Raw genomic sequence first — 12,884 nt, 5'->3', positions numbered from 1 at the left:
GAGGGAATGGCAAGGTATTTACCTCTAAAACTGGTTTTTCCCCCTTTTTTTCCCCTCAGTGAAGTAGAAATCCCGGTGAAATTTCTGTTCTAAAGGTCAAATTAGAAAGCTTTCATCCCCAGACTTGTAAACTATTTCTCAAATCAGTGACTCTCGAAATTATTCATTAGAACAGCAGCTCTTAAACTAAAATTCTATTAAGCTCTGTATCAGAGGGGGTTTATTCCACCCAGCCCTCTGGGTAGTCCTGACACAACAGCAAGGACATGGGCTGAAGAACTTAATCTCTGTGTGTTGGGGAGAGGGATGACACAAAACCCTGCTTTTAAAAAGCCAGGTTTTATAGAGACAGTGTTTAGAGGTGTTGGAGCCATAAATATCAGGAGGCAAATCTTGTTGAGTGTTGCTGTTGTGGGTGCCAGGCAGCAGTTTAAGAGCTTTCAGCCTTCCTCCCGTGGACAGGCCATGATTTCTTCAAACCAGTGCCCTCTAATGTCTGGAATTGATTGAGATGCCCTGGAATCCCCTCTTCAAGACTTGTTTTATGGGCCAAATTAGCCCAGTTTATAGTCTAGAGCCAGTGAAGCCATATTATTCCGTGGGCAGCGATGCAAATGTCTCCTCTCTCCATCTGGTTGTGTGTTTTGTCCAGGATATGAAAGTGTGGTCTGTTATGTGTGGAGAGTTATGCAAATGTGATGAAAACAATTTGGAAGAGGGCATACAAACTGTCTCTGAGTAGAAGGTTCTTTATTCAGTCTGACCCGGGACAATTTGGCCAATCCTTCTGTCAGCTTTTTCATTCCTGGCCTAATCAGATTCCCTTGAGATCAGTCAGGTGGTCTTTAATAATAAAGAATAATCTCATTGACTTCAATTCAAGGACTGGATATGACCTTAAACGTCACTCTGAATTTTAGATTGCTGGGATTATTTTAAAATTAAACCCATTATGATCTATAAATCTCTTTTAAGTCATGCTTGAAAATTGGCTTTAGGTGTCTTGGCTGTGTGTGGGTACCAAAGAGGTTTGGGCATTTCACATATAGCAAAAGCTAATTATACCTTACCTAGGTCATTATTTCTTATTGTATGGGTGCTTTAAACTTTATTTTATATGTGTGATAAAAGTGGTGGTTTGTCCACCACAGAATACCCAAAATTGCCAGGATTGCCAGTAAGTGTGTTAGCTTTCTGATTTTTCAATTCTTAGATGATCAGACTCATTTTTCACCGTTCAGTTTTCTGGTATCCAAAGTACAGCCAAGTCTGAAGGGTGAGATACCGACCACAGCACCCCATAAAATATATACAGGCTAAAAGAACTCCTGAAGTGCTGATCCAAGGATTTGTAAACCATCAACTGAAGTGTGAGTATCCCAACCAAAGCCTTATTTTTAGTACAGTTAGAATGGCACAGTATCCAGTTACTGCTAATTCCCAATAACTCCACACTTGGATGCACAGGGTGTCACCTACCCTTTCCCTTCCTGTGCTGCTCCTGGATCTAAACTGTGTGGTTCCTTTATCAAGGTTCATTGAATATCTCATTCTGTAGGAATAATGATCCATGGGAAGATACAGATAGACACAGAGACACAGGGCTTATGCTTTGGAGGCTCCTTGCTATTAACATGGACTCAGTAGAGTGATAGCACTGATGTGTTAACAAATTTACTTTACAGGAGTCTCTAGGGAGAGACTTTTTAAGTAAAACATAGTGTAAAAGCCACTAACATTTTCATTTCTCTAAGCCTGAATATTAGTCATGTTCTTATTTGGAAATTAAAATCCAGTGATGTATAAAGAAGTGATTGATGTGTGTGTATGTTTTTGTTGGAATGTAATAGAAGGAGAAATAGTTTCCTATGAGTTAAACAAGAATAATAGGTGAGAATAACATTGACACTGCTTTTCTAATCGTTAGGAAAAAACCCTTTAAATGGAATGACAAAGGGCTCACTGTGGTGTGTGAGTTTTTGACAGGGTGTCATTCAAGGCAGTACAGCAGTGCTGTTTCTGCATGATACAGTCACAGAAATTGGCTTTCTAAAGGACATGCAGACACCTGTCACCACCAATTTGGATCATTTACTCCTCATCTAATTTTCTATCATATTTTTTGGTGGCTTTTAATGGTTCTAATACATCCCTCTTGCAGAGAGGGCCCTCTCCTAATTTCAGAATCAGCATAATCACAAAGCCTTTTGGGTTCTAAAAATACACGGGGCTGAAAAAAAAATAAAAGCAAACTGTGGAAACCCCTCCTTTGGCAAACAAAAGGCAACAAAACAGAGCTCAGCTTTCAGAAAAAACAGGGATCTCTGTCAAATTCTCAATGCCCTGAGACTCACAGCCTCCTGAGGGAAGGCTCCGTGTTCCAGCTGGGTTTCCAGGGAGCTCCAAGTTCAGCAACTCAGTTATTTTTGTGTTGTAGCAAATAATGGGGACCAAGTGGGCTCGTGTCACTGCTCTGCCTGGGTACATGTCCTGCCAATGGAACGAGCAGTGGAGCCCTGAGTGAGAAGGAATGTAAACACAAAAAGCAGAGGGCAAATATTCCAGTGCCCCCAGCAGTGGCAGGGTGAGCTGGTGCCATCGTTTGCTTGCTCATCCTTTGATGCCATCTATGAAATATTTCTTTAAAACTTCGATTTCCAGGACTTGCCAGTGGTCACTTAAAAAAACAATTATCAAATTTCATAAAGTGCACACCCAACTAGGTCCTAATAAAGGCTAAAAGGCCACAGCTCTTTTGTTTTGCTTATAATTGGATCTTCTTTGCTATGAAAATTGTAGGCAAAACTTGGGGAAATTTTTCATTACTCTAGACAAAGCTGCATAATTGTCACTGTGAAAAGCCATATGGTTTTGATTAAAGTTTCCAAATGCCATTTACTGAGACAAACTACCCAGTCTTGAGGGCCTGTGGATCGTTTCAGATTGCTTAAGCTTTTATTAAACCCCACTTGAGGTTTGGGAAGGAGGTCATTTAAAACAATCCCCTCCCCAAAGTGAAAAGCTGGTGGGTTGACAGCTGCTGCTGGCACCTCCTGGGCTTTGCAGTGGTTTTGGGAAATAAGCATCTGTGTCAGACTGGCATCACTCACTGGTACCTGCATAAGTTGTATCATAAACATTAAGCCAGAGTTTTAACAGAGGCTGCAGAAAAAAAATCTCATAATGCCAGAAAAAACGTTCGAGTCCCTATTAAGGGCTGGGTGTTGGGGTGTGTATTGCACTCCAGTGCATTTTGGCACCAGATGTCAGGTTTTAGTGCAAATATTAGCTAATTAAGCCTCTTTTGAGAGACACAGCTGAAGTGCTTGTCCTTAGAGATGTGCAAACTTTGTCAGCGAGAACTGAAGTGACTTTCCCAAAGTCACGCAGCTGCTTTTAAACTCATCCAACTTAAATTAAATATTACACACAACTTCATACTTATGTGGGTGTGTTCAGCTCGAGTTAGAATTGATACTGTGGGGAAGTTGTTTAAAAGGCATCTTCACCCAGTCCTTAAATAAGGTGTGAGTAACTGTTACTCACAGTAACCTGCGTTCCTGTTGCACCTCCCTGTTGTATTCTCCTCTTTGCACTGAAATCATTACTAGTCATGTCCTTGTGTGATGCTGGAGTTACTGGAGCTTATACAATATTTTTCCATGTTCAGTGGAGTCATTGCTGTAGCTTTTTGTGCTCCCAATAAGCTTTGGCAGGACGTTGACCTCCGGAATTGTGACTGTTAATATTTTCTTCCTCAGTGCTCCCCTTAACCTGGTGGTTTGTGAGTCTGTTTGTTGAGGGTTTTTTATTGGAAAATAAGAACAAAAAAAGTCATGTCTTAATTCAGGGTCTTTGGGCTTGGGGACAAAGCAAAGTGGAACTTAATGCTGCCATTAGGGCAGACACAGACAGCCAAACCAGTCACGCTGTCATTCAGTCGTGCATTGCTGAGCTTTTTGTTCTTTTGCTGTTCCATTGATTTTTAATGTCAAAAGTACTGAGAATAATTTCTTACCTGCTCCTGGGGAGGGGTACAGAGGCACTAGACAGCTGTTACCCTCAGAGGAAGATAACAGACACAGGGAATGAAGAATTAGAGGGGTATTTCTGCATTACAGCCTCGCGGGGGGTGGTTGTCAGCGAGCGGGTTTAACTTTCCTTCGGGTCTCACCTGGCACAAAATTTCAGGGCAATATTCTGCACCCATTTGAGCATGATTCTGTAGGAAAGGCTTTTCTCTGCTTTGCACAGCACGGGAAAGCAGAGGAGAACCTCTCCAACCCACCCATCACTAATCCATACATTTCATAACCATTCCACACGGACATTGTTCCTGATTTCCTGGCAAAGACTGCGAGGTGCTGTCTAAGTGAAGCTTCTTGCTAATAAAATCTTAATGATATTGGGTTTAGTTCCAGTTATTATTTAGGTGTTGAGAACATAAATCTGTGGGTTTCAGGGTGCACCAGCACAATCAGCCTAATGGCTTTGATGAGGCATCAGCCTTTCTTATAATTATCTTAATCTTGTTTTACTCAGAGCCAGATTTGAAGCACATCCAGGAGGCTTTTCAGAACTGACAGGGACTCCCAAAGCTTGGTGGTTTGCCCTGTGAACAGTGGTGGTGGGTGCTCTGCTATATTTGCTGCCTCCAGTTGATTTTGACCATTCTTCCAGCATTTCCTATTTATTCATCCAAGCAGAGATTCTTTTCCTGGTAGCAATGCTTTTCTTGTCTATATTGATGTAAAAAAATGTTTCCTAATACCATGTTTATTCCTCCAGGCATTATTTTGGCTTTAGGCTATTCCTCCTCCTGCTGCTGTTCTCAGAGAGGGTGGAATCCAGTCTTGTGTCTGTATGCAGTCAAAATGTATTAAAATCTATGGACTGGCAGGTGGTCAGAGAAATGCTTTAGTGGTTCCTGTAAACTGCAAAAAAAAAAATCCTGTCAGACTGATAGAATGTAGGAATGAAAAATTATATCTCTCTGTTTTCATTAATACTGGGTTTCCTTCTATTTTCCTTCTGTCCTAGGCCAAAAACAGACAGAAGGACAAAGAAAATCACAAAGCAAAGTTAGAGATTCAGGCTGTGACTTGAGACTGGGAAACTCCAGGGTTTGGACTAATTTCTTTTAACAAATAAGTCATTCAATGTAGAAGGCTTTGTAAATCCTCTCAATATTTATCCACTAAAATGCAAAATTAAAATGCTGAAATAAATATAATAATGATGTACCATACAGTGTAAGGGTCTGGCAGAACTGTACTGGAAATCTCATGGTGACTGGGGCTAATTGTTGCTCACTATTTCCATTGTACTCTCCCTTTTCTCTGAGTTTTATTCTGAATTTGACTTTAGCAGGAGAGGTCCATAAAGGTTTCTTTCCTAAACAGGGAAATGAAGTGGTGACAACTTCTGATTTTATTTATTTAATTTTTTTTTTTTAAATATGTGTGCAGAAAACCTTTTTAAGAGGGGATAAAAATCAAAGCTTAATTTTTCATCCTTGTAAACTTTTAATGATGTTCCTACCAGTTCCTGCTGATAAATATTTATCACCTCTGTGTTTTCTCTGGTTCCCAACTGCACTGCCAAGAGGTTTGTAGTCGCCAAACCAAGGCTCAGCTACACTGAAGACAAGAAAAAAAATGAAAATTGAAATGCAGGGGACTGTTAAAGATCAAAGGCTGCCAAAGTGATTCCGTGTCTTGGTGCTCACAGAGAGTCACCTCCTCACTTGAGAGCAATTTCCTTGGATTCAGCGTGCAAGGAGAGGAGAGGGAATTGTATTTTTGCAGTTTGTGGGCCCTGAGGAGAGAAAAAGAGAGAGGTGGAAGGAGGAATTTAATTAAGGAGCTGTGTGGGTAACATGGAGCTGTTAGGAGAGACTTCGTCATGGGAGAGGAAGGGTCTCCACACATGGGTTGTGAGGACATCAGTAACAAGGCTCCTGAAGGCAAATGGGCTGGGTTATGAGGTAATTGGTTATTTAAGGCAGTAATTCTTCATGAGTTCATAGAGCAAAGCTCTGCCAGCATTCCAGGTGCTGCAGGTTTCTCTAGATGTGTCTTCTGCTGTGGATAAATCACCCCCTTTTCCCCTTGCCAGCCTGTGGAGGCATTTGCTGATCCTTTTGCAGCTTCTGATGCTCCACCCGGGTCCCCCCAGCTCCCCCTCCACACCGACGTTTGCAGCAAAGTCCTGGTGAAGCTTTTGTGCTTCTCACGAGGAGAAACCATGAATGGCCCTCTGACTGAGTTCTTTCTCTCTTGGCAGACCTGGAGAACTTCAAGACCAGGACGAGGAGCACGGTGTCTGTGCGCCAGGGCCAGGGCATGGTGCTGCTGTGTGGGCCCCCGCCCCACTCGGGAGGTAAAGCACTTTCCTTCTCATTGATACCAGGGGTATTTGCAAGCTTCTACTCTAGATTGTTTTGTGTTCTCCAGATTCTCGGTGCATTTATTCATATATTATTACAACTTCTGCTGCACTTTAAAATCTTAAGACAGTTTGCCCTCCTTGGAGGGGTTTAAAAGCCATGAGGATGTGGCACTTGGGGACATGGTTTAGTGGTAGGTTTGGCAGTGCTGGGTTAATGGTTGGACTCAGTGATCTTTAAGGTCTAAATGATTGCATGGTTCTGTGTAGCAAGTACTTTGTGCTGTTCACTTCAAAGAATGTGCTATAAAGGTTTAGAAAATTCAGAACAATCCTTTCAGTTTAGCACAAATTTATTTTAAATGTACCAGTCAGGTGTTTGTGGCTGATGTCCCGATCGTGTGTGTTGCACTGTTCTGTTTATAGAGAAAAAAATGAGTTGGAGAGGGAGTCATTCCATCACCAGTTCCTGCTGGATGCCATGTCAGGCACGGCCAGTGTGTGCCCGACAGGCACCGCGTGTTGTGCCAGCAACCACCACGATCAACACCCAGCCCTTGCAGCTGCCTCTTTCATCAGGGGGTTGTTTGTTCCATCAAAACAAGTGGTCATCATTCCATGGATCCGTGTCCCTTTTAAAGAAATTTGCCGTCCTGCTTTGAAATCTGTCTGTCCTCATCAGCTGGATGGAGTTTGCCCGGTGGACCGTTCGCTGTTAGGCTGAGCTTACTGCTCAGACAGGGGCTTAAGGAGCTGCTTTGCTCACATCTGACCAGCTGACAGACCTACCCATGGATCTTGTTCAGCTGGGGCCCTTTCCCAGTGAGCAGAACTAACCCCACTGGCTCCTGGGGACACCCATGGCCGTGTGGTGCTGCCTCCTGTTTCTCCACAGACAAGGAGGCTCCTGAGTCCCAGAGGGACACGGGGATGTTACAGACATCCCACAGATGAGGCAGGATTTGTGCACATTTGTCTTTGTCTCTGTGGTTGTTGAGAGGTTTCTGTTTTGCCATGAGGAATCTTTGCAGCATGAGCACCTTGTGTGGAGATGTGGCTGGTGATGGTTTGAGCAGTGAGGAGGAAATTTTTGATCAGGTGATTCAGGAGAAAGTTTTGGGTTGGGTTTATTTACTGATGATGCCAAATGAATTCCAGAAAGGTGCTGGCATTATTTCCACTTCGGGTTCAGTGTGTGGGAAAGCATCTCTCACTGACCAGGAGGTGAGAGCATTTCTGGTGCCCAGAGAGGCAGAAAACTCAAGGGTAGTTATTTCCCTCAATCATTTGGGTGAGAGATGACTTCCCACATGACCACCGTCCCTGACCTGCTCTACTGCAGCTAGAAAATTATCTCTAATTGTAACCAGATCCACAATTATTCTAAACTGATACTATTGCAGTTTTGTAACTGAGCTGGGCTGGAGTTGTGCCAGTTGTTGTTTTCTGGTTCGCATAGAAAGTATTTAATAGAAACTCAAACCAGGTCCAGTTCATTCAAACCAAGACCCTTGCTCTGTGGGAATTAATCTGCTCTGTGGCAATATTTTCTTTTACTTTGCCTTCCTGCTAAGGTTAGAAATGAGGATGAGTTTTAAAAGTCACAACTGCAGAGTTAATTCTTTTAATGGTGTTTCCATCAGCCAACTGCTCATCTGCCGGTGTAACCAGAGCTCTGGGGTCTGCACAGTCACTGCACAATTACCACAACCCTCCCCTGCTCTCTCTGGGCTCAGGGAGGTTCATCAGAGAGTATCAGGTGTCCCTGGAAGCAGCTGCTCATCGGAAAACCGCCGTGTTCCATGGGCAGCTCCATCCCCAGGGGCCCCGGCAGTGTTTGCAAAGCAGAGCTGTAGAGATCAGCTCCTTCCAGTCCCCTGGTATAACATTGCAAGTATTTCATGTTGTAGTGCAACAGGAAAAAACGTTCAGCTTGGCAGTGAAAAACAATCCCTCTCGTTGAGAGGGCGAGTTAAGACAGAGAAAATGCAATTACTTATTTTAGAACTTGATTAGGGCAGCAACCTGACTTCATCATCCTTGCAAAAAGGGCCTGAAGATGTTAATGACCAATGCTGAAGCATGGGACTGTCTGGGAAAAAAAAACACTTTTATGTTATTATTGCTATTTTTTTACTTTAGTTTCATGTGTGCACTGAAAATGAAATCTTAAAAAATATTTTAAGAAGCAAAATGATTCAGTGTGAGAATTCCTGTTGCTTCACTGATGAGAGTGTTCACTGGAATAGTAGAAACCTGGAAAAAAACCCCTGGCCAGTTGCTGAGCACAAAGCTGAGGATATTCTTTTGGGTGTCAGAGACACAGCTCAAGAATTTCTGTGTGATGGGAAACACTTCCAAAGTGTCTGAGGAGGGCCAGTGTCTCTTCCATTTTTAGGTGGGTCAAATGACAATGCTTAGAGCCCCCCTGAAGAAATTGGGTCGAAAAAAGCTAATAAATGAGAAGGGAATAACTTCCTCTCATCCCTTGGTTGTCTTGGTCTTAAAAATTGTGGATTTTATTAAAAAGATGCTACATCCAGACCTTGAACCTTTCAACTGTAGTTCACCATAAGACTTTGCTGCTTGGAAATACCCATTTCTAAAGAGCTGGCAGCTAAAAGTGAGGTTATGTTGGCCTACGTGCATTAGTTGTTGAGGATTTCTTTGTAGTTTTTCTTCTTAATGATGCCTGATAAAGAGCTTCCTACTGTTCAAGTGTTACGAGAAATTCATCCTGAGAATGAGTCCAAATGATGAAGAGGTATTTTCAGCATCAACAAACAGGCTGTGTGTGGCTTGCACACAACAATTGAGGCATCTCCGTGTATTGTCCTAATTTTTAGTTTAATATGAGTTGGAGATTCAGCATCTGAATCTCTGCTTCCCTCCCAGTCCCCCAAGTTAGAAGTTTCAGTTCTTTTCCTTTCCTTTTTTTTTTGCCTTTGTTTCACTAAAGGACTTGCAGAAACCTACCTGGGCTGGTACCTTTTTTCTGAGATAATTACCCTGCTTGTAAAGGGTGTTCCCTCATTATTTCCACTGTTTCTTTAATCAAAAGCCTAATGATGGTTGTGTGTCAACCATTCTACCTGTGAAGCTCAACAGAAGAAATAATTTGAGAGTAAACATTGCTCTGGGAATGTGGAATTGGGGCCTGTGTAACAGCTCAATGAGCAGCTGTAGGTATTTAAGTGGACATGAAAAAACAGGCAAAAATCCTAAATTATGAGTGTAGCTAAAATTTGGCTTTGATGCAGAACAACAGGGGCCACCTCCAGAGCCACTGGCCACTTCCACAGCATTAACTGGGCAGTCATTAAGGAATCTCAGCATGTCTTAGAATTTGGATCCCATAAAATAATGCTTTGCTGCTTTATATTTTCAAAGCCCTGCTAGATCAGCCATAGAGTCCCAGAATGGGTTGGGTTGGGAGAGACTTAAAGCTCATCAGTGCCACCCCTGCCATGGGCAGGGACACCTTCCACCAGCCCAGGTTGCTCCAAGCCCCGTCCAGCTTGTCCTTGGACACTCCCAGGGATGGGGCAGCCACAGCTTCTCTGGGCAACCTGTGCCAGGGCCTCCCCACCCTCCCAGGGAAGAATTTCTTCCCAATATCCCATCTAACCCTGCCCTCTGGCAGTACTCCAGGTGGGGTGTCACAAGAGCAGAGTAGAGGGGATGAATCCCCTCCTTTGACCATCTGGAAGAGCAAATCAACCTGGGGGCCATTACAAGCCAAAACCAAAAAAACCCACAACCAAAACAGCCTTTGGTTTTTCCTAAGTGTTCCATTCTGTTGTATTTTTAGGCCATTTAGATTAATTTAGAAACCACTGACCATTTCAAACATAAAATGATGTTCAAGTTCAGCTGTTGGTGAAAATGTTTTCCTTCTGAGAGGAGCTTTGCAGGGGAAGCAGGTTACCTTTTCTTGTTTGCTCTTTTCAGTATTGTTGATCAAATTTGGCAAGATACATTTCCTGTTGAGATAAACTTGATTGAAACAAACAAACAAAAAGCTCCGAAACCCAAAGCAAACACTCGCCTGTGTTTCTCAGGGCTCTGAATTGTGTTCCAAGGGGGATATGCCTGGGAAGTATTTGGAGGTCACTGTCCTTTTAACTTTTATCTCCAAATTTTAAGACAAAATATTCTTCTGTGCCAAATAGTTCTTTTCATTGAAGTTTGTGGGAACTGAGTAATTTAGCTGCCACTTTTACTAGATTTATTTGACAGTCGGGGCAGGGTTGTTAATATTTTAACAACTACAGTTTTCAAATTCCTCCTAACATCCCTGGCATTTCGCTGTGAGTCTAGAGACTAAAAAAAAAAAAATACAGTCCTGGAAAGTATTTTCTGCCCACTTGACAGGCTGGTGGCACACCCATCCTCACGCAGAACAAATGAGTCTGTAAATCCTCCCCCTTCCCTTCTTTGGGAAGATAAATGAACTTGTCTTTTAGGATTTCTTTCACTCCCCCTGCGAGTTCCTCTGGGTTCATCTTTAGAAGATCCATACACGATGTTCTCATGACATTTGCCTTCCAGCCCTCATGGGAAAACCCTATGGAAATGGAGATCTCGGAGTGCTGTACTGTGAATGTACACAGAGAACTGACAAAAATGAGCTCTCAATTACTTAATTGTTTGAATTCTCTGTTCCCTTTGTATTCCCTAGAGGTGTGTCCTGCTCTGGGATCTCCCTGTCCTTAGCTTGTACCACCACTCCTCACATCTGGAGCATATTTATTCTCACTCCTAATTTATCTCAGTAATCTGTGCAAGGAATAAATAAGCTGATTGCTTTTTTTTTTTAGATAACAAAGTGCTTAGATGTACAGATGGAAGCATGCTGATATTTTTACAAGACATGTCTTCTCCTGCCCACTTGTGAGGGACCTCTAACAAAGTTCCTGGTGACCCTGGAACCGAAGCTCCCCAACATGATTTCTATCCCTGAACCTCAGTTCCCTGCACACCTTGTCCCTCTGCTCCTTGCTGCGGAGTCAGACAACCTTCCTGGGCATCTTGGAGCTGTGTCTCCTTCAGGGAACAAAGGCAGGATTTAAGGAAAATCAGTTTTCTGTCTCTCTGCAGAGCCCATGTTCTCAATGCACTTGTGAAATTCCATCTTCCCAAAGTGGAGGAGATTCATTAAAGCTCAGTTGTTCCCATAACTCTTTCCTATCTGATGCCATTACTCCTGTTGGAAACACAGCCATGGGCTGCTTGTCTGGGAGCTGAAATGTTGACAGAGAATTATTCTCACATCTTTTCACATAATGGATGTGTTCAGGTTTTATCACTCTCTCCTGCCTTTTTTCCCCCCCCTCTCCCAGTATCTGGGAGAACTTTTAGTTCTGTTGCACAGCTTAATCAAGTAGAACTAACTAAATTTTAGCATTTGACAGCAGAGATGGCAATTCTGATTCCATCTCAATCTCAGCCTTTCATGCTGTATGGTAGGTAGTGAAGTGTGGACACCAGGCATGTTTTCAGAAAGCACTTTACTGATTACAGCGACGCCGGAACCACTTCTGGGCTCTGCAGAGAAACGATCAGTGTGTGTTTACTTGGCTGGTCACTTTTTCACTGCTTTCATTATTATTTTTTTTTTTTTAAAGTGATGATGGACACTTCACGGGCTGGAAACAGTGGGAATGTTTTGGCTCTGAGTGTGCCTGATGGCCTTCAGGGTGATGAATGGTTTGGGGGGTTTGTCTCCTAAAGACGCATCTCAGAGTCCCTGGTGTTTACCCAATGCAAGGAGGAGGGGGGAAACCTGGGAAGATTAACTGTAACAGTGCAGAAGGAAGAAGGCAATTATTAGGCATTTTTATACCATCAGAGGATGGATGTGTGGGGCTTTCCCCCCCTGAGCGGTGCTGCTCGGCAGGGAGTGCTGTGGAACTCAACTTCCTTCACTTGCTGTCAGGTCCTTGTGCCCCTTTCCTCCCCATCCTGTGGCACCAGTTTTGCAGTTATTTCTCTCTCTTCTCTGAAAACTGTCACGCTGCCTTTTCTTTTGTCACTTATGAAGAATTAATGCATGATTAATAAATGATTAGAGCCGTTGTTGTAACAACGGGAACGAACGTTTGTAACTCTCTCTGTTGGAGTCCTTACAGTCACCAGGAACAAAGTTTGTGCTAAAACTTTGGAAAACACTCAGCCTTGAAAGAGGTGATGGAAAGGGAAGGAATAACTTTAGAAATAGCTCATGGCCAGAGAGGCCAAGACTGTTTCCACCTAATGTCTCCCCAATAACAGGAGATCATTTCATTCTGCCCAGGCAGCAGCGATGCCTCTGTGTGGATCCGTCTCTTATTTCTGCTGGATGGAGAATTCAGGGTGGCTTTGGGCAAGAGCCTTGAAAAACATCTTCCCCTCAGTGTTAAATCAGATTCTCAGTACCAGATCTTTTATTTGTGGCATGCTTGGTAGAATTATAGAATATCCTGAGCTAGGAGGGACCCACAAGGAACATCAAGCCC

General features: G+C 43.1%; 1 protein-coding gene across 5 annotated transcripts in view; it reads left to right on the top strand.

Annotated features, from left to right (window-relative positions):
* The window catches only part of LOC127471583 (contactin-4), a 283,238-nt gene that overhangs the window by 186,904 nt on the left and 83,450 nt on the right, over positions 1–12,884 (top strand). For all 5 annotated transcript variants that reach the window (XM_051788645.1, XM_051788648.1, XM_051788644.1 and 2 more), the window contains one exon: positions 6,286–6,381. In XM_051788645.1, the coding sequence (XP_051644605.1) occupies positions 6,286–6,381 (96 nt within the window). The remainder of the gene's footprint in view (positions 1–6,285; positions 6,382–12,884) is intronic.

This window comes from Manacus candei, unplaced genomic scaffold (assembly GCF_025592945.1).
Source record: "Manacus candei isolate 608988 ecotype Guabito, Panama unplaced genomic scaffold, ASM2559294v1 h1tg000025l, whole genome shotgun sequence".
Lineage (NCBI taxonomy): Eukaryota > Metazoa > Chordata > Aves > Passeriformes > Pipridae > Manacus > Manacus candei.
The sequence above is the reverse complement of the archived record's forward strand: the minus strand, read 5'-3'. Positions and strand labels throughout refer to the sequence as shown.